This window comes from Perissodus microlepis, chromosome 19, assembly GCF_051167445.1.
Source record: "Perissodus microlepis isolate ML-2025 ecotype Zambia chromosome 19, ASM5116744v1, whole genome shotgun sequence".
Lineage (NCBI taxonomy): Eukaryota > Metazoa > Chordata > Actinopteri > Cichliformes > Cichlidae > Perissodus > Perissodus microlepis.
The window spans coordinates 20,043,918-20,065,122 of record NC_140479.1 but is presented as its reverse complement, the minus strand read 5'-3'; the positions used below and the strand labels follow the sequence as shown (position 1 = coordinate 20,065,122).

The 21,205-nt window shown below is 41.0% G+C and overlaps 1 protein-coding gene across 2 annotated transcripts in view; it reads right to left on the bottom strand.

Annotated features, from left to right (window-relative positions):
- Nucleotides 1-215: 215 nt before the first annotated feature.
- Nucleotides 216-21,205, bottom strand: part of uggt1 (UDP-glucose glycoprotein glucosyltransferase 1) — a 30,448-nt gene continuing 9,458 nt past the window's right edge. The window contains exons 10-41 of one of the 2 annotated variants that reach the window (XM_084914112.1): nt 21,095-21,194; nt 20,909-20,969; nt 18,543-18,634; nt 17,741-17,891; nt 17,327-17,446; nt 17,154-17,239; nt 16,646-16,781; nt 14,755-14,886; nt 13,559-13,723; nt 12,509-12,629; nt 12,123-12,221; nt 11,915-11,938; nt 10,554-10,648; nt 9,806-10,012; nt 9,534-9,665; nt 9,271-9,401; nt 9,101-9,196; nt 8,776-8,878; nt 8,573-8,652; nt 8,053-8,242; nt 7,631-7,789; nt 7,391-7,476; nt 7,170-7,254; nt 5,396-5,484; nt 5,209-5,313; nt 4,955-5,039; nt 3,043-3,225; nt 2,564-2,724; nt 2,341-2,455; nt 1,698-1,814; nt 1,053-1,197; nt 216-967 (exon numbers count right to left, since the gene is read on the bottom strand). In XM_084914112.1, coding sequence (XP_084770238.1) covers nt 948-967; nt 1,053-1,197; nt 1,698-1,814; nt 2,341-2,455; nt 2,564-2,724; nt 3,043-3,225; nt 4,955-5,039; nt 5,209-5,313; nt 5,396-5,484; nt 7,170-7,254; nt 7,391-7,476; nt 7,631-7,789; nt 8,053-8,242; nt 8,573-8,652; nt 8,776-8,878; nt 9,101-9,196; nt 9,271-9,401; nt 9,534-9,665; nt 9,806-10,012; nt 10,554-10,648; nt 11,915-11,938; nt 12,123-12,221; nt 12,509-12,629; nt 13,559-13,723; nt 14,755-14,886; nt 16,646-16,781; nt 17,154-17,239; nt 17,327-17,446; nt 17,741-17,891; nt 18,543-18,634; nt 20,909-20,969; nt 21,095-21,194 — 3,671 coding nt within the window. In that variant the 3' untranslated portion in view covers nt 216-947. The remainder of the gene's footprint in view (nt 968-1,052; nt 1,198-1,697; nt 1,815-2,340; nt 2,456-2,563; nt 2,725-3,042; nt 3,226-4,954; nt 5,040-5,208; nt 5,314-5,395; nt 5,485-7,169; nt 7,255-7,390; nt 7,477-7,630; nt 7,790-8,052; nt 8,243-8,572; nt 8,653-8,775; nt 8,879-9,100; nt 9,197-9,270; nt 9,402-9,533; nt 9,666-9,805; nt 10,013-10,553; nt 10,649-11,914; nt 11,939-12,122; nt 12,222-12,508; nt 12,630-13,558; nt 13,724-14,754; nt 14,887-16,645; nt 16,782-17,153; nt 17,240-17,326; nt 17,447-17,740; nt 17,892-18,542; nt 18,635-20,908; nt 20,970-21,094; nt 21,195-21,205) is intronic. The other variant, XM_084914113.1, reaches the window with a different exon arrangement.

Genomic DNA, 21,205 nt, shown 5'->3' with positions numbered 1-21,205 from the left:
GCAGGTGATCTGGACTCACAGTGGTTCATGCTTCCTACCAGGACAGAATGATATCCCTGAAGTTTAACGGACTTGCTGTTATCATGTGATCCAATGTTTCCTTTTTCAGCAGTGTACTTATCTGGCTGCTAACTAGCTTTCTCACCAGGGTTACGTCACTAAGACGTAAATAGTTAAAGCAGAATATTGTTCAAGTAATCACATGTAAACAAAAATACACTGGACCACCCATTAATCGGAGTTTATTTAACAAAAATATCTGACAGCCGAAACAAGATGAAGATGACAAATCCATCGATGTTACCAAAGAACAGAAATCACTTTTGCTTTAAGCCAAATTTTTAAGGCTTCTCTTCCCTTTAGAGTATAACTTTGATCTGCTTCTGACTTTATGCTGCAACATCTGTACCTGAGAGTCACAGTGACAACAATCCTACTGATTTTGATGTTCATTTTCAGGTCAAACACCTGTGGGTGAGAGTTTACAGTGCTTCTCCTTGTTTTCTTTAAAATCACAGCCTTCACGTGAACTTGTATCTTTATGCAATCCAGAGAAAAACCAAACAGCTTCAAATGAGCGAATGCAAAGTGTTCCCAGCACCAGATGTTTGACTTACAGCAAATAAACACCAAAATGAACCAGCAATACCATTCTCTGAAGTCCTCCTCCCTTTGTGCTTCTACAAAAGCCAGAACCAGAATCCCAATCAGTGCAAACACACTGACATCAATTACAGGGAGAAAAAAAATGCGCGATTCGCTTCACAAAACACATCCTCACAGTTTGCACCCACACAGTCACCGAAACCTATAAAAGAACAAAAAACTGGACATTGTTTCAACCAGTCGGTCAGTCTGTCAGCAGTCCCCGAGGCAAGAGAGGAGCGTCGTTCTGAAGCAGACTCTTTAAACAGAGTCCAGTTCAGCGCCTCATCGTAGCGAGCGCCTCACAGCTCCGTGTGAGCATCTGGCAGAGGACAGAGGAGAGAGACGTTAGTCTGAGTGATTAATGCGGAAAGCTGCGCATATCGGTTTCTGCGAGCGAGGCGCACCTGTGTCCTGCTGCTTCGCCATGTGATTCGCTCTGTCTTGGATTCTGGCCTGCAGGCGTTTGATCTCCTGGTCGTAGTCGGTCCACTCTGCCACGATCCTCACCGCAGCCTGCAGCTTGGGCTCTTTGGTCATCGGGTTGTTGCACTGATATTGGGAAAATGAGAAAAACGACAAAACTGCTCATATCATAGGTCACATAATGTGGTTTGGTACAAAAACAGGACGCAGCATCAAAACTGATTTATGTCCACCTATAAAATGACTATTTAAAACCTTCATGGCAAGGCTGAGATGGTTTGGACATGTGCAGAGGAGGGATAGTGAATATTCTGGGCAAAAGATATTAAATATAAAACTGCCAGGCAGGAGGAAAAGAGAAAGCTTCATGAATGTAGAGGAGGACAGGCAGAGAGTTTGTGTGACCGAGGAGGATGCTAGGGACAGGGTGAGATGGAGGCAGATGATCTGCTGTGGTGGAAGAAGGTGGTCTTATTTTTAATGTGAACTCATTCTTATGCCTGCCTGCCCTCTAGTGGCTGTTAGGATACATGTGAATCTTTAGAAAACTGCCATCAATCCTCTGTAACTCTGACAAACTGTACAGAAAACAGTTAAATAAAAAGAAGCATGTTTTTTTTTTTTACCAGATCTATTGTTTTGGCGCTCTTCTTGGAGCTGTTATCACACCAGGTCTCACACCACAGCCACTCCTGAGGTAGAGACTTTATGGGCACCTGGTGGATCATGTTGTTTGGAAGATCCTGGAAAAAAATCATATACACAAACAAACTAGTGAGAAAAAGTGCAGAGCTTAACTAAAAGCAGAGAAGGGAAAACTATTGTTAGGAAGGTTGAACCATCATGTACAAACAAGCATTAGAAGCAGCATCTGCTTCCCCTGCGTACTTTCACAGTTGGCTGTCTTTATGTTTTCTTTCAGCTGCGTAGTAATCAAGTTGCAATCACAGACTACAGTTTGTCCTGTCGCTGTGCTCAAGGACATCAGAGCCTGAAATGTAAAAGCTGCTGAACAATGCCGCAATCATAAAACCAGCGATGCGCTGTCGTGAAATCAGAAGCAGAGCAGAACACGACGAGTAAACACGAGCGGCGACAAGGAACAGACGCACGCTAACGCGAGGCTGCTCTAAAGTCTTCACTGAAAAACTGGAGAAGAGTGTTCAATCAATCTAAAAACATATGGCTGTTTTACATAAAACACATGGCTCTGATGTCACGTGTACATAAAAACACAAATGTAGACAGTGAGTGAAGAGAGCGTCAGACCTGGTCGAGGTTGGAAAGGCTGTTGGGGTCTTGGCTGAGCCCCTGGTACTGTCCTCTGAGTCGATCTCCTGCAGCTATTTTCCTGAACTTCTTCAGATCGACGACGTACAGCGCGCTGCAAACGATGGTAACACGTGAAAGTTGCAGGAAAGCATGTTTGCAGATAGTTGATGTTAAATGCTGCTGAAACTTGATTCACTGGAGCTGAGCGATCAGCGTCTACCTGATGTGGTATTTGCGTCCAGCGAGGTGGCTCGCCCAGTATCCGGACTTCCAGAAGCGGTATCCGTCCATCTCCCTGCGGCTCTCGCAGAATGGAGTGTATCCGTACGGAGCTCCCTCCAGGTCGAAGTCACGCAGCTCCTTCAGGTCTGTGCGCACGATCTGAAGCAGAGGAGGAGGTGTGAACAGCTTAGCTGGCACAAAACAGTAAAAATAAAAAGTAGAGAAAATATCTCACATAAAAAAAAGAAAAAAAATGATTCTAGGAACTCATGTGGAGCAAAACGGAGTGTGCACTTCCAAACTTTTCTATAAAACTACTTCCAAACCTTTTAGTACTTCATGGCAGTCATGAGGAATATTATATTTAACAGGTTCTCTGAAGCTGACAGTTTCCTCCTTTACTGAATAGTAAAAGAACAAATATTTGGACAGATGCAGGATGAGTGACTGTGTTTGCACAGCTACATGTGAGCAAACCTGGTCAGCATCCACGAACAGGATCTTGTCGACGGCCAGAGGGAACAGCACGTCCAGGAAGAGGATCTTATAGCCCCAGATGATCCTCTGCTTCTCCGTCTGCTGGTGTAACCAGCGGGGCCACTTATACTGGACCAGCTCGTACTGGAAGCCGTATTCCTTCGCCATGTGGGGGATAAACTCCTGAAAGATGGTGACACACAGGAACAGAGCTGTCAGCATGTGCACACCTCATAATTTTCCTCTTTGACAATATGGGGCCATAAATAATTAAGGTTTAAATTCATAAACAGGCTGACAGCTGACCGACAACTGACCCCTGACAGATTTAATGAAAATGGACTCAAATATCGAAAATGCAAAATTAAATAAACAAGCTAAATGAAACTCAGTCATTCTGTGGTTGAATAGTTGCTCTAAATGTTGAGTTTTGTGTTGTTTACGTAGGATTTCTAGAAATTAGTGAAATATGTGGCATGACAGATGATTTTGTAGGACAGCAGAAATCAAAAGTAAAGTGAATGCCACATGTTTGTATAAAATTATGCAGTCATCTGAGGAAAGAAACTCATTCATAGAAATTTTCAAGTGAAATAAGTATGATTACACTCAGTTTTAGCAGATTTTATTATTCTTAAATTGTTTATATATATTGATGTTTATTTTTAACTCTAAATCTTATTTGTGATGTATTTAATTTTCACTGAATTACTTTTTGTTGAATTCACATTTATTATGACAATAGTTTTTCTACACTTTGCTGTTACTGTTTTTGCTTCAAAGCAGGCTCAATATTGACTTAAAAATAATCTCTCTTTTCCTATTGCAGCCGTCTGCTTGGTTCTTTTATTGAAAGAAGGCTGTTGTTGTGCCGTGCTACAGAAATAGCACAAGCTGCTCGATTCAGTGTTTATGAATGGGCTTAAATCTTTGAAGACTAGTATAAATGTTTGGTGCAGTCACATCAAAGGCACATTAGATAGATCGGACACAGAAGTGTAATTCACATTTCAAACCGTCTACGGGTGAAATAACCGCTGGCGATGCCCAATGGCCGGGACCTGACAAACTTTTCTAAGCTTCCGGGCGAGCAATTGAAGCAACAACCAATGAGAGAGCAGGATACCGCTGACTGACACATGACCCGACAACCAGAGCCTGGAACTTCCACAAGGGATCAGCCGTCAGCTTCAGAGTGATATTCAATAACACTCCGGTGGTTTCACCGCGAACAAATGGGTTTCAGGTGTGACGCCTTGTGGGCACAAAAAATGTCCAGTTAGTGCTTCTCAAACGTTCACTGCTGTGTGTCACATGTGAGTAACTTCAGACAACTTCCTGACCCAATTTTCTTGAAATAGTCCAGAGGTCATGTATGAAAACAGCGTCAGTGAGGTGGTTGTTACATTTCTTCACACTAGCTGCACTCGGCAGCGTTAGGAAGGTTTAGTCTGCTTTTATGGTGAGAACATAAGAGAAATGCTCCTTTGGTCCTATTCTGTCAGAGTACTGTACCGTGGGTGTACTGTGCTTTAAACAAATAACTTGTTTTCTAGTGAAATACTAAGTACAACCCACATTTCTCTGTTTTCCTGCAAGCAAAGGTTGTTACGCTCGTGTTAAAACATGCAATACATTCAGCATCCTATCCACTAAACTGCAGCACCTTCAGAAGCCAACAGTATCTCCCACGCAAATTATTTTTAGACATAAAAACGAAAGAATATTTAAAAGAAAAATCAGGGAGTAATCCGATCCCTGCTGCACGTTTCTGCTTGAGCTTCACATCGATGTTGGACAGAGAAAAAGCTGCAGCCATTGGAGAAGATTTCCACATCAGTGACAAGATGCCAGCTGAGTTTTAAAGTAACGCCAGAGGCAAAAAATTGAATAAAATAAAGTAAAATCCTACCTTAAAAGTGGGAGACAAGTAGTTCTTGAGGAACCAGAACTTGACGGGAGTTTTGGTGTGCTTTAGAACTGACAGCATCATGATTCTGAGAGAGAAGGAGGACAGTAAAGTAAAAAGACTGGTGGCAACAGAACTGGGAAGAAAAAGACTCTAAAATCAAAAGTATAAGGAAGAAGCAGGGATGTTCGCTTTCAAGGATTTTTGGCTGACACACCAATCCCCTTTCTTTGCCCGGTCACATCTCTGACACCCACCTGAGGAACCTCTCGTACAGATGCCCCGAGGCCACAGAGAAGATGTTGATCGTATCTTCCTTGTCCTGCTTAGGCTCTTCAGTCTTGCCTCCACCCGTGAAACCTCTGAAAGACAAAATGAAAAGCGATTATTTGACAGTTTTGAACATCTGAAAATTAAAAATGAGATCACCGTTTTGAGCTGCACCTGGTCAGAGAATTCCAGAAACCAGTGTCGTTCTCCTCCGTCCCATCACTCAGCAGCTCCTCGCTGAACTTGTCTGGCTTCTTTTGGACCTGATCAACACACAATCATAACTCAGTCAGTCACAACATACTGTGGGAGGAGAAAAGAAGAAAATCAATTATTCTGTTTAAAATATGAATCAAATATCATATGACGTGGTTTTGATTCAGGACTGAAACTTACACAAAACATTAGTGGTTGAGTTTTTACTCTTTAAAGATCACACGAGATCGCATGTTCACATGTTGTCATGAGTTCAAGAGTGCAATTCTCTAAATATTAAGTCAAAGTGCTTCAGGTGATTGCTTTCTTACACAGCTTTGCTCTTTGGGCACATTATCAAAGCTAAGCTAATGCTAAGCTGCTGCGGCGATGTTGCCTTCAAAAAAGTAATCCACAGAGTCTCAGGACCCTCAGATTCTGGGAGCAGAGCTGCAGACACGGGGTGGATACTGGGCCAGATGTCATATTTATGAAAGACTTTCACAGTAGTTTAGTCACAAAAGCTTTTCATCTTTTTATCGTAAATTTTGGAAATAGAATTGTAGACAACAGACAAGTATAGTCTCTTGTTTGTGCCGTTGTTGGTTCACCAATTAGCCACAGAGAAGAGCTAACAACAAAGAGCTGAAGTGATAAACAATGAAGTTTCCAAGATGGTCACTGTCTGTACTTTTCATGCTGCATCTTCCCTCTCGGTCACGGCAGGTTCAGCGCCTGCTTCTGCCAGAGGTTACTTCCTGTTAAAGGGGGTTTTTCCTTCCCACTGTCACCAAGTGCTTGCTCATAGGGAGTCGTCTAATATTGTTGAGTCTTTAGATTACAATATGAAGTGCCTGTCGCTCCCTCCCCCCCCAGCCCACTTGTCAACCAATTAGCATTCAACCTACACAAAGCATCATCCAAACCTCTCTCCTGCAAAAACCTCCACTCATAGACACAACAGCAGGTCGACAACCTGAGAGAATAAAAGCTGACAGCATAGTTGGATTTTACCTATATTTTTGACTAGGAGATGAGACTGTATTTACCACACAGGGGTCAAGGGGCATAAGGAAGACCTGGAGTGAAGAACTGTTCACTCTGGCAGCCAACATTACAAAAACTGGCATGCGTTGCTTGTGGCTAACCTTTAGAGTAAGCACAGTGAGGGAATAAAGGTCGACTGTGAGGCAGCTGCTCCTTCTTTGTTTGAGGAAGGGCCAAACAAGCTGTTTAGTGGGCATTATGGAAATGTGTTACACAGTGATGTAGATGAATGGTGGAAGACAATTTTGAAGCATACTTTTGCAACTTCTCAGAATTTTTGAGAAGACGAACACGAACAAAACACTATAAATCCCACTAAAGCCCAAAACTTATAATATGGGCTTTTTAATGTGAAAAACAGAGGTGAGAGAAGCTTAATGTGTATGTGCTTTTGTCTGTAGTTGAAAAATGCACTGGCACGTGGGCACATCTGTCATATGCAAATACCGCTTCAAAGTCTGATTTTACTTTAGTCATCTTTGCACAAATTACATATTTATTCAGCTCAAAACGGCTCAGTTCAGACTGCAGTTTCTGCTTCTCGTTAAAATTTATGAGAAACCTGAGAAATTGAGCAGTCTGGATATTCTGCTCACCAACTTTCCATCCTGGATTTATCCAGCTAACAGTGCTGACGGGCAGATTCCTGCCATTGCTTCTGTGCTTTTGTGCCAGAAAGACGTCACTGCATTGCAAGTGAACCGACCTTGACTTTAATGATTCTGCTCTTGAAATTGTTCAGCACGACTACAATGTCGTCCGAGTCCGCCGGAGAGTCTGTGCCGTCATGGCTGCAACAGAAGAAAGAAATGATAATGAAAACATTAGAAGAGAGATTTTCAGATTAATTTATAAAACCAGGAGCAAAGAGGAGTGGCTGACATTTCATTTATGTGACAGAATATAGCCAATTCTGCACATTATTACCTGTAAATCTTGTAGATTTCATCAGAGCGCCCTTTCCTTAGCTTCAGGATCCAGGCGCCTGGGTTGGCTTTGAGCTGAAAGTAACCCTGCAGAGCAGAACAAAGGAGATTTACAGTTTCAGGCTGAGAGAATATTAATGTCTAGGAAAGTAAAAAATATGTTATTTATCAAGTAGAAAAGCATTAAAGTATAACAAATCAAAGCTGTGTTATAGAGAGGGTCGTGCTTTGAAGTGATTACCAGGTTTGCCATGACGATAGTGTCCATGATGACGGGCTCAGACTCGGTTCCCAGGGTGAACTGAAGGCCACGTGGAGGCTGACCCGAACTGACGTCAAAACAATGGCCCTCCAACAAAAGGTGCTCCAGCTCATACTCTGCTGCTACAATATTCTCCACCTGCAAACATAGAAGCACAGCCAAGGAAAGTTTACTTTATGCAGCCCGATATCAGCGTCCAGGGGCTCCACAGACACACATTAATAATGGTTCCCAAATTAGCTGAAGGTCTCCATGAGGACTGGACTCCAAAATGTTCAATATATAAGCAACTTATATTATCTATATGTTGTCCAGCCAGTTGAGTTACTGAAACAGCAAAATTAAAGAATTAAAAACAAACAAACAAGCGACCCTGCCCAAAAACAGATGTACTGCTGTACCTCCTGCAGGTAAATGTTGTCCAGATCATATCGAGTGTGCACAGACTCAACCATCCAGCTCTCGGGAGTGTTGAGGTTTAGAGTGAAGAGTGGAGACTGGGGCATGTCCAGGAACTTTGCCATAGGCCCAGAAGAGAAACTACCATCAGCCTGAAACGCCACCTCTGGCTCTAGGACATAACGATAAAAACTGGAAGACAAACACACAAGCAGAAATCAGGTGAACTTTTATATCAGGTGGAGGAGTCTTTACACCACGTCCTGCCTGCTTTAACAGAACAATCCTGACTTATAGTAAGTGCCATATTCACATGAAGCAACATCAAAAGATTCAGGAACGGTAACAACTTGTTAGCAGATGTCCATATTATTATGCAGTAATAATATGATATTTGATGATTCTGTACTTTAACTAAAGGATAAATGAAAAGTGATGTGGGAGAGGAAATAGAAAGACCATGAAGGTGTTACCAGGATGTACAATTTCAGCATGGAGTACAGAAACTGCTTGTTTTCTCACCTCTTCAGGGGCATTTCTGACAGCTTTGACTGGCAGTTCATGAAGACACGCAGGTTGACGTTTACCAGCTGCTTTATAACCTGCAGGAGGCGCGGAGAGAAAGGTGTTACACAGAACAAAAACAGACCACGTTGGAAATAAATCAACTGGACATACAAGCATGATGGATCACAAATTCAAAGGCGTTATCACAGATAACCTACCAGAAGAAGAGGAGCAAGTTTCTGAGCTTCTCTGGTTACTGGATCTACCACGGCAACAACATCAAAATATACATCTCCCTCTTTGGGACGAATCTTCACAGCACTGCCAACAAACAGCAAATCAACGAGAAAATCAAGAAAACAAAACATATTTAAGATCCTCCTGCTTTCTCCAGAAAAAAAAGCAAACAAAAAAACTTTAACCGACCTCTTCAAGGTCTCCCTTCTGAAATAAACCATCAAATCACCCTTGTGGAGCACTCACTTTTTAAACCTCTCAACTCAATAAAGAAATCTTGCTCATCTGATTTATACACAGCTGTACCTGTAGCGGTCATCTGCAAAGCCATACTCCACACGGGCTTCTCCTTTAGGCTGAGACGAGAGCAAAGCGTCCACCTTCATCACAAGGTCGCTGGCCCTGAGAAAAACGAAGTGTTAGCTCGACAAGAAAAGTTCATCTGTAAACTTCTTCTTAGAGGAGCCTGAAAATACCTGTCCTCCTCGATTCCAAAATTCTGAACTTTGCTTTTGATGCGCTCTCCAGAAGTCTTTAAGATGATGCTCTCCAAAAGCAGGAAGTCATCCTGGTTAAACACCTCCGCCTCCTCCAGCGGACCGATGATCTGTCAAGAAGAAAACAAAAATACTGACTGAATAACTACAGCAAATGTGGGTAGATGGACATTTTTGAAATCAATATAAGCTATATTTGAACCTATACAACATCTAGGACAGGTTTAAAATTTCTGACTCACTCTTCCGTTGCTGATAACTGCTCTTTGTCCTTTCTTCAGTTTGAGCACATCTCGACAGTAAGCAGCGTGGGAAAGCAGGAAGTCGAACTTGGGAGCCTCATACGCACTTTTAAACAGTGACAAATCCATACCCTGAAAAAAAAAACATAGATATCTTGTAGGCAGCTGACAAAAGGACAAATTAGGAGTAAAAAAAACTAGGATGGCTTAGTGCCTTTGCACTAAGCCACTAAGCCAAGATCCTGTTTAGATTCTGTGTGTAACCCTCTCACCCCGACAGCGAACTCGCCGACGTCGACACCGTTCTGCAGGGCCGCAGCGGTCTCTTCTTTAGCCATCTTTGTGATGAAGTTCTTGGCATTATTGGCAGTTTGTGTCTGCATGGCGGACCAGATTGCTCTGGTGACGCGGGTTGTCTCAGCAGACACGTCAGCTGACGGGTTGTTGATCATCCCCAGTCGGACGTTGTTGCTGGTTTTCTGTTGTACAAGAGGGGAGAGATGGTAAGCTTCTGCAGGCTTTAATGTTCTGACCGTCTATAAGCTAAACTCCACATGAGTATCACTGTAAAGGAAACTATGATACACAGAGTGGACAGTCTCGGTTTTAAAACTGGTTCACCTCTTTTTAACAAGCATGTGCGTTTATTTGGTTAATGTCACAGACCACGTTTCATTGCTTTGCATCCGTGTTTTTCTTTGTGCGAAGGAACACAATTACTTTTTGGCATTCTGCCTTTTTGCTTTTCTCTCCTTCAAGTTCTACAACAATAAAGTCATCACTCTTGTGTCTGCACGCAATGATGCTATAGCGAGCTGCACATTAGCCTAGCTGTGTATAAAAGTCTGCAGCAGCCACAGGCTGCAGAATAAAAACATCAAGTAGTAGCTTTATGTGGTGGTTAGTTCACATATCCTTTGTGAAAAAGCAACTTTTGGAAGGTATCAGAATTTGTTTTATACAGTTTACTTGACATCAAAAATTGTATAACAATATTTTAAACAACAGCTCATTTCATACCATGTGTTTGATGGCGTCATAAAGGAGCTGGCGTCCTGAGGGTTTGTCAAAATCTCCCACTACCCAGAAAGTCACAGGACGAATGTAGGCATCATCTGACAACCACAGAAGAAGAAAGACACGAGGTAAGAATAAACAACCACAGTTGTGCTACAGATCAACTTCAGTGGTATTAATGGTGTTGGCAAACAAAGATAATACACTCACTGGCCACTTTGTTAGGTACGCCTGTTCACGGTTCATTAAGTTCAAATTTATTTATAGCCCAATATCACACATAGAGGTTCAAACAGCTTCACATAAAAACATCAAGAATCAAGGTCACTTATATCTAAAAAAAACAAACAAGCAAGCAACTCATCAGAAATACATACACACACACACACACACACACACACACACGCGTCATTTACCAAACAGACCATAAGAATAGAAAAGAAAGGTCATTTAAGTGACTTTAGCCATGGCATAGTTGGTAGTGTCAGACATACTGGTATGAGAGTTTCAGAATCTGCTGACACCGACGTCTTAGGTATTTAGAGAATGTAGTCAGAAAAAGAGAAAATACTCAATAAGCTGCAAATTTCTAGGTGAAAATGCCTTGTTGATGCCAGACGTTGTTGGAGAATAGCCAGATAGGGTAACAGTAACTCAAAAAACCAAGTATGCACTATGCAGAACAGATTCTCTGAATGCACAACATGTTGAACCTTGAAGCATATGTGCTACAGCAGTGGAACACCACACCGAGTGCCACTCCTGTCAGCTAAGAACAGAAGCTACGCCCAATGAATCAGGATGTTGCACAGCTCAAATCATCTCAAACTGGTTTCTTGAACATCACATGACCGCTCTACTCAAATGAGCTCAATCCAATAGATCACCTGTTTGATGCCATCGTGTTGATATGGACCAAAAACCTCTGAGACTCACTTCCAGCACGTACAAACAATTAAGACAGCTCTGAAGGAACCAGCACTATCACGCTGTACCTAATACAGTGACCACTGAGTGCTAAAGTGCTGCTCTCTGCTCCAAATTTTGCTTCCTTATCACACCGTTCAAACTTTTCATGCAGTTACTTTGAAATCATACTGGGTGAACTATCATGCTCTCCCACTGGAACAAACAACGTTATAGTGAGCAGTTACATAAACACATTTTAGTACTCATGCTTGGAGACTGGTGCACAATTATTCACATGCATAATTATTAGTCATTTGTGTCCTTTGAGAACTGAACACAGATGGAGGAGTGGTGGTGGATTCACAAACACGGTGCCAACAATGTCGTTAACAGAAAACTGAAAAAAAGAGCAAGTGAGTAGGAGGGGGAATAATGTGGAGAAAAAGGGTGATTACCATGCCTGTTGGTGGTGGTCATCCCTGATGCAGGGAATTTAAAAACACATGAATAAGAGGCGGAAGTGGAGGAGGAGGAGGGGACAGAAGGAGAATACACCAGGAGAGAGTTTAGCTTTGAAATTTTTTATCTTCACAAGTAACAACAAGAAAAAAAATCCACAGGCATGCTTTTCTACTCAGTGATCAGATGCCAGAGTGCTCTTACCTTTCTTTGTCATATAGTTCATGCTGTTGGCCACAGCTGTGTTCTTCTCTACTGTGTCTAGCGTCGAGAAGCGAGCGTAGTCATCTATGAAATAGTTATCTGCAAAACGAGAGAAAAAAAAGGAGTAAAGTATCGATTCTGGAGCAAATGTTTTTATAATATACAAACTTTTGATTACATCATATCTGTACTGCAAGCTAAAACGCCAACAAAATAATAATCATCAAATAAATAGAAATAAATAGTAGCAGTAATGGTTGAAGAATATTTGGAAAACTAACTGTGCTTCTACATGAAGCTTTGAGGTCATCCATGTGACACACAGCACATTAGTTTCTGAGGATGATCTAAAAAAAATTTGAAATTTAAGAAACCCTCATACTTACTGGTATCAGACAGATCCAGGTAGGTTCTGCTGGTGGACAACACTCTGGGGTTGATTCGAGGAACAACACTGGGCTGGTTCATGATGAAGTCGACGACATCGTGGTCTGTAGCCAGCTCGCCCTGCGAGTGACATGAGAGGAAACGTGCGAGGTTAAAGTAAAAAGTCAGAGTCGTCGCTTTAGCTGCAGAGCTGACAGTCATGCAGGAGGTCCTTCTCTGCAAGATTTCCCTGCTCACAGTTTAAAAAGCACTTCTTAAATGTTAATGGCCTTTCCACTGCAGTTACGGGTGCTTGTTTAGAAAGTTTTCTCTGAAGAAGTTTGAGTTAAACATTAAAAAAAAAAAAGAAAAGAGAAAAGGTAGGTAGGATGACTAATGCTATGCTGACCAGTAAGACTTCTATAGCCACCAAATTAAATGCTGCTTGCTGTGTTTAAATTCCTTAGAAATCCTTTGAAAGAATCAATTCAAAGATTTGGCTCCTCTGTGTGATGGGCTGACATTAAAAGAGGAAAAATGACAGATGGCGTGCTCACAAAGATCCTGCTGAAAAGAGAATTTGTTTTATGACTACAAAGACAGACAGTGTACTTTAGCAAGTTTACTTTATGGTGGCTTAACTTCTGCCTTTAATACCTTTAATTTTACACTAAGATTTTGTAGCAGGTCCAGGAAAGAAAAACCTAATTAAAAGAAAAAGGACAGACAAATAAATATATCTTATGAAATACTTTTTAGAAAAAAAAACAAAACACATTTTTATTGATAAAAATTAGAATAGATTTGAAGTTTGCTTGTGAAATTAAGGCAAACTATTTTTGCTGAGATGCAAAATGCAGTTTTCTGCATATTGTTCAAAATAATACAAATACAAAATATCAAAAGATGAAACTGAGATATATTATTGGTTGTTTTGAATTAAAGTCCAGCAACAGATTTTTTTTAGAAACTGTGACTGATGCTCTAAAACCTGTATTTTAGAATAACCCTTAAAAAAATAATGATATGGCAGATAATGAGCTTTTATTGTAAATGTGATTGTAACTGACCAGGTAAACGGCCCTCTGGTAGAATGAGGTGGTCTCCAGGATTTTCTGCATGGTGACAGTTTCCAGTTCATCCGGGTCCAGCTGTTCACGCTGGTAAGGTATCCCGTTGTACATGACCACAGGCAGCGGGCCTACTCCTGTTTGCTCATAGTATGCCCATCCTTCCTGAAAGGGAAGAAAGAAAGAAATGTTATCTGGTTAACCCTTAATTATTCGGCTCTGCAGTCAGTTTTAGGTGACCACTTTAAAAAGGCTGTTCTATTTCTCTTTTAGAACAAAATCACACTTAATATTCTTGCATCTAAAAACCTCTTAAATACATGATACTATTGTACAGTTGCTGCAATTCCACCACATCCCAAATGTGCTCTACTGGATTGAGATCTGATGACTGAAGGTCATCTGAGTACAGTGAACTCATTCTCATGTTCAGGAAACCACTTTAAGATGACTTTATCCCACTGGAAGCAGCCATCAGACGACAGATACTCCACGTCAGATTCCTGTTCTTAGCTGACATGAGTGTGACGCAGTGTGGTCCTCTGTGGTTGCTGCTTCAAAGTTTAACATGATGTGCATTCAGAAATGCTCTTCTGTATACCTTGGTTGTAGCCAGTGGTTATTTGAATTACTGTTGGCTTCCTATCAGCATGAAGCAGTGTGGCCATTCTCCTCTGACTACAACAAGGGTTTTTTCTCCTGATGCTCACTGATTTTTTTTCTCTCCTCTTTTTTCAGACCATTTTCTATAAACTCCGGAGATGATTGCGTGGGGAAAATCGGAATAAATCTGCAGTTTCTGAAATACTCAGAGCAGTCCCCCTGCCACCAAAAACCATCCCTTTGTCAGAGTCACTTAAAATAATATAGTATAACTATGCATGTGACAAATAAAGAATCTTGAACCTTGAACCTAATCTTTCTTCCCATTTCTGACGCTCAGTTGAGTTGGTGCCGTGTGATTGTTTGCTCAGATATTTGTGTTTGTGAGCAGTTTAATGTGTGTACCTAATAAAATGACCAGTATTCATCCACTGATGAAATATCAAACTACTCTTGAGTTGTTCAGTTATCCTTTTATTCCGGTACTACATACAGCTCTTTTGACTGTAATTGTACACTTAGATTTGCTGTGTTAATAAAAATTTAATTTTAGATTAATAATATGAACAGAAAAAACATTCTGCTCGACTCACCTTCCTGTTGCTGTCATAGCTGGAGTCGGCTCCGAGGACACTGCTGACTTCGACGTAGGGAAACTTCTTCTCCAGCACTTTAACTACATCCCCGACACTCAGCCGACCACCAACTGGCACACGGTTAAACATCTATAAGAGGGAGAAGAGAAGAGAACGGGATGAACAAGTGGAAAAGGCAAGGCAATTTTATTTGTATAGCACACTTTCAGCACAAGGCAATTCAAGGTGCTTTACATGATTAAAATGAAACACAAAAAATAAAGCATAAATCACTATAAAAGTAAAATACAAGAAAACATTTACAAGAAAACAATAATCAAGACAATAATTTATATGAAAAATTAAAACAAACAAGTAGAGAGCCATAATAGGATCAGTTACTCATAAGCAAGTCTAAATAAGTAAGTTTTAATTTTAGACTTAAAAGAGTTCAGTGTCTCTGCAGCTTTGCATTCTCCCGATAGTGTATTCCAGATGTGAGGAGCATAGAAACTAAAAGCTGCTTCTCCATGTTTAGTTCTGGTTCTAGGGACGGTCAATAGACGAGAGCTGGAGGACCTAACTGATCTGGATGGTTTGTACCATGATAGCAGATCCCTAATGTACTCTGGTGCTAACCCATTCAAGGATTTATAAACTAATAAAAGCACTTTAAAGTCTATTCTCTGAGCTACAGGGAGCCAGTGTAATGACTTTAGAACTGGAGTAATGTGCTCTATTTTCTTGGTTCTAGTGAGAACACGAGCAGCAGCGTTCTGAATCAGCTGCAGTTGTCTAATTGATTTTTTGGGTAAACCTGTGAAGATACTGTTACAGTAATCAAGGCGGCTAGAGATAAATGCATGGATGAGTTTTTCTAGGTCTCCTTGTGTCATCAGTCCTTTAATTCTAGAAATGTTCCTCAGGTGATAGAAGGCTGACTTTGTTATAACTTTTATGTGGCCCTGGAGGTTCAGGTCTGAGTCCATTATTACACCTAAATTTCTGGCCTGATTGGTAGTTTCTAGTTGGACCAGTTTGAGCTGATTACTGATATTTAATCGATCTTTTTGGGGTCCAAAGATAAGTCAGTTTTGTTATTGTTCAGTTGAAGGAAATTATGAGACATCCAGTTGTTAATTTGCTCAATGCATTTATTAAGAGTTTGGATAGGTTCAACATCACCTGGTGACATTGAGATATAAAGTTGAGTATCGTCTGCATAATTGTGGTAGTTAATATTATTGGTGGTTATAATCTGGCTTAACGGGAGCATGTAAATGCTAAATAAGAGGGGCCCTAGGATGGAACCCTGGGGGACCCCGCATGTGATTTCTATATTTTGTGATGAAAATTGGCTAATTGACACATAGAAGTTTCTATTCTTAAGGTAGGACTTGAACTAGTCGAGTGCTGTACCAGAGAGTCCGGGCCAGCTCTCTAGACGTTCCAGTAATATATCATGATCAACGGTGTCAAACGCCGCACTAAGGTCCAGTAGTACCAATACTGTGGATTTCCCACGGTCAGTATTTATACAGATGTCATTAAACACTTTGACAAGGGCTGTCTCGGTGCTGTGGTGCCTACGAAAACCAGACTGATAAATATCAAAGCGGGTGTTCATTGTGAGAAAGCTGTTTAACTGCTGGAAAACAGCTTTTTCAATAATTTTACCAATAAATGGAAGATTAGAGATTGGTCTGTAGTTTTGCATTAATGTGCTGTCTAGGTTCCTTTTCTTTAATATTGGTTTGATAACTGCTGTTTTTAAGGCTTTTGGGAAAGACACCTGATAGGAGGGATGCGTTAACTATTTGAATCAGGCAAAGAGTAACAGAGACACAGATTAGATAAAGTCTTACAAAGGTCTTTTTCACTTCCTAGTTTCTGTGAACAATGGACTCACCGACATGACGGCTTCAAATGCATTCTGACTGTCCACCTCTTCAGTGATGTAGTTGTAGGCTCGGATGAGTGCCACACCGGCATCTTGCATACCATCTATGTCGTCTTCATCCGACACCACAAACACCAGCCCGATCCTAAACACAAACACGGAGCAAGTAAGCTTCCAAAAACAGTTAAAATGCAGAGCGTGTGCTGCCTGCTTCATCAGTATTCAAACAAACTGACCATCCCAAGATGCCACATGCAGCGCGGTATCAAAGGTCTTCCAAACATCCCTGACAAAACTCCTAGATTGAAATGGATTTTTAACTACACATTTCTACTGACTACCAATGCTCTGCAGCACCTCTTTTATTTTATTTATTTATTTATTTTAGTTTTTTGGTTACTGTACAGCAACAAAAAAGTGATATGTTGTGTATTCAAATTCATAAAAGCTGATAATTAATTCCCAAGAAAATGTCTGTCCAAAAAAACGTATGCATCTTGATGACAGAAACACCAACCTGAGTGGTATATTATTAGCATAAAACATCTCTGCGACGCTCAGCAGTTCTACAGTGTTCTCCTGGGTCGGATCCAGAATGATCACCTGCAACAGATGGGTGTTAGCATTCATCAGAAAAGTTTCAGACCTATTTGGATTCACAGGGGTCTGATTAATAAACTGCGCTCTTACCAGATTGTGAAAGTTCTTGCGGATCTGCCTGATGACTCCAGGGAAAGTTGGTCTGAGCAGCTCCTGCACGTTGGAGGGCCATGAGCTGTACCTGTAGTCGGTCTCCAAGTTGTTAATCCACTAAAAAGGAGAATGCAGTGAAGAGGAAATGGTTTAAATTAAGTTTAAAGACAAGAATGAGCAGACAGGAGCCAACAAGAAATTACTTTTTACTGCTAGCGGAAGGAAAGCAGGACGATAATTTTGGAGGGCTTGAAATGCCTCCAAATTTGCTCAAATAGAAACTTGATTGCACAACAAAAATCTTCCAAACACAACACATTTCTTTCCAAGCTTATTTTGGTTAAGTCCCTCATTTGCTGCAGCATTCAACAGTTAGTTATTAGGGACGTGCGTGAACACGGGCACTCTTACACTGATGGCCGGGCTGCGGATGTCGACGGCGTAGTCAGAGTCGGAGGGCTGGACGTTGAGCTTCAGGATGTCGTGAATAAAAGGTGTCTCGATTAGCAGGGAGCGCAGACCCTCCATCACCCGGGCCTCGCTGCGCAGCACTTCAAACACACTGCAGGTAGCAAAGGACAGAGGCAAGTTAAGTGGTGCAGTGTGTGTGTATTGTAATCAAGAATTTGAGCGTAGCATCTACACTGCCTTATTATCTGAAAGAGATGTATAAGTAGAGCTCATTATTTTCAGTTTTGATCTGGCTTATTTAAATCATTAAACAGCAGGTAAGATGTGAATGTGAAATCAGATTTTAAAAACATGACAAAGAAAAAGCAACAATCTCCGTTATTATACAGTCTCACTCTCAACTTATTTTATCGATTGGTCGAGCACAACCTATTAATACCTAATACAAGAACTAATTTTTGAATATTCCAGTAAACCCAAGAATATCACTTGGGTACAGTTTTCCATATGGAAGCATTTGCTGCTTCTGTGACTATCATTCAAATCTTTTCATGGTTTTAGGCCCAGTTGTCTTAACATTCCCAGGTCTTAAGAGCCCAAACACACACGCACACACACACACACACACACACACAAAAATCTTTAATTTTACTTCTAACAATTGTTAAAGTATATAATCAGTCAAGCTACGGTCTTGACTGATTATATACTTTCATTTGCAAAAGGTTAAAGCAACACAGATGCATTTCTGTGCTGTAATTACTGCAAATTAGATGCTCAAAATATGGCTTTTTGTGTGTACCTGAAGATGTCCTGTGCGTCCAAATCTATATGCAGCCCGTTGATGAACAGCGCTGAATCCCCGGGCTGCAACCCCAGAGTTCCTTTGAAAAACTATGGAAAGAGAAACGTCAATATGACTAAATATCCTGTTTGTGTCAAGCTCCCCATTCAAAACCAGCTGAGCAGATCGCCACGCTGTGAGGCAAACAACATCAAAACCAGCCATCACGTAGTCAATTATACTGTAAAACTAGAGGCAACAGTCAACACAAAGCCACAACGAGTCACGTCGACAGCTCTAAACCAGCACTGACAACTCTGTTCAAAATCAGCCTGTTTAGAGCAATTAAACCCCACACTAAACAAATCTAATTATCAAAGAAGGGGTGTGTAAACGTGTGTGAATATGTCTATGAGAAGAGACCCGCATGTGTGTTTGTGCGTCTGCACAGGCAAAAGGAAAGCTCAAAGTCGTTCTGGCGCAGTCAAATCTCATTACAGAAAGACAAAGACATCAGATTAATCATACTCCAGACATTGCAATTACAACAAGACATGATTAACACAAATATTGTTCATCCCACTTAAATTGTGTGAGTGTGTGGATGCATGCCTGTGTGTGAGAGAAAGACAAAGACGTGTCTGTGTGCGAGCAAGTGCACGTGTCCAAACTACTTCAATCAATAATCATTTCTCGCTGCAGGACTCTGCGCGCCTGCTGAATGAATCACCGATTCAGTAATTAGGACGTTTGTCTGCTCAGCCCCACCATCAGCCCGAACTCCTGTCTGCACACCAAGATAATGTGAGCACAGCTGCAGGAGAGGAGACCAAGCAAAGGAGAGAGAGAAAACACTGACAAGAAGAAGGGGTGAGTGCCTATTCCACTAACAGGCGAAGCAAAACACACATTGTCAAAAACTGAATGCTTTCAAATCAGATGATGTTTACAATTGATCACAAAGTAAAAGGTAAAACAAAACCAGGAGGGGTAGTTTCATTTTGAGAGACAAAAGCTACTTGATTGTGGATGTTTGCAATAATGCTGTTTGTCTCGGTTCGTCCTCTTTAGTGGATTAAATTGGTAAACAGCTAAAGCTAAATTATCCCTAACCACTAGAGGACACAGTCTGCAAGATTAAAAGAATAAGGATCCTCGATAATGGAAAGACAAACATAGGACAGACGATGAAATCGAGCAGTTTGAAAGCAGATGATTTAGTCTTAGCCACTGAACTGCTGAGCTAAAAGTTAATGATTCAGGCTGATCAAAACTCAATTTTAGAGTTTTTTTCTACTCTCACTTTGTGAGGGGCAGCCAATCACAAGAAATACTGCTTAAAAGGGGAGCAAATCTATAGGGGAAGGAGCTAAAGCGACGTCTTTCAGACAGCGGATGAACTGAGTAGCTGCACCAAGGCCCACTATAAGATTTATAAAGGTTATTTTGAACTGTGAAGCATACAAAGCTACTCCAGGGAAGCCCAAAGAATAAGAGATTTCTGATGGATATGAAAAGAACTCACTTTATGCCAACGAAAAGGTCTTGGAGGCACAAAAGAAGGAACCAGAATATCAATGATGTAGCAGCTCATGATCCACCAGAATTCACAGGTTATTGTAAAATGTAAAGTTCTTAATGAAAGGTCTAGGTTTTGTTGTAACTGGTAAAATCCACCGAGAAGTCAGGGAGGATCACAAACAGCCATAAGGGGGACAAATTAATCTCGTTTCACTAAAATCACACTAATATTCTTTAAAGAAGCAGCAGATCTTGTGAAAACGAAGGAGTACCTGTAAAATGACAAATATGACCTTGATCTTGCACCAATTCTTGTGAATTGTGGAGATATGTATGGACAACAGATGCTTTGCCATCACATAAGCCTATCAGTCCTTCGACTGGATGAGTCAATAAAAAAACAAAACAAATAAAAGAGCCTTGTAACAGCCTCATCATCCGGTCTTTGCAAGAAGACAAGAAAAGCTTGTGTCCTAATGAGATTTTTATGTGACATCAAGCAGCCATCAGTATTGTTTTTTTCCCCGAAGTCACACAGCAAAGATGTATGACATCAGAGAGGGGAATATAAAGACTAAAGACACTGACGCATCGTGTTGAGGTTGGGATCAGAGATAATGTTGGATAAATTAAGTCAGCTTAATTCATGTTGTAACAATTACATGTGGTTTCTAAACCTGAAATGATCAAGTCATTTAGTGTTAGTCTAAGAAGCACATGAAGGCCTATTAACTGCATTCATGAAGTTGAAAGAAAGTGAAAGAGACTAAAGTGTTCATTTTCATCTTTAACCAAAAGCAGAAGTGTTTTCATTGTGTTACAAAGGACAAGTGGGAAAAAATAGAAGATGATCAAACATGTACCTTTTGATTCTCGCCAATCTCTTTACGGATCTCCGAGTTGACCACAGTTTTAGTGATTGACCTGGGAGAGAAAAGGAAGACTGAACTGTGAAACTGCTGACTATCCAAAATCTACACAAACCAAGCTTCTTATTGTAGTTACTGCTCATGTGTGTGTGTCTGTGTGTGTTTTCGTTTCTCCTCTACCTGGCCTTGGTGGGAAAATTCTGACTGAGGTCTTTCATAACATTGAGGGCATCAACAGCAGGAGCAGCAAGAATGCGAGCAGCTGTCTGGAAACTCAGATCTGTAAAAGAG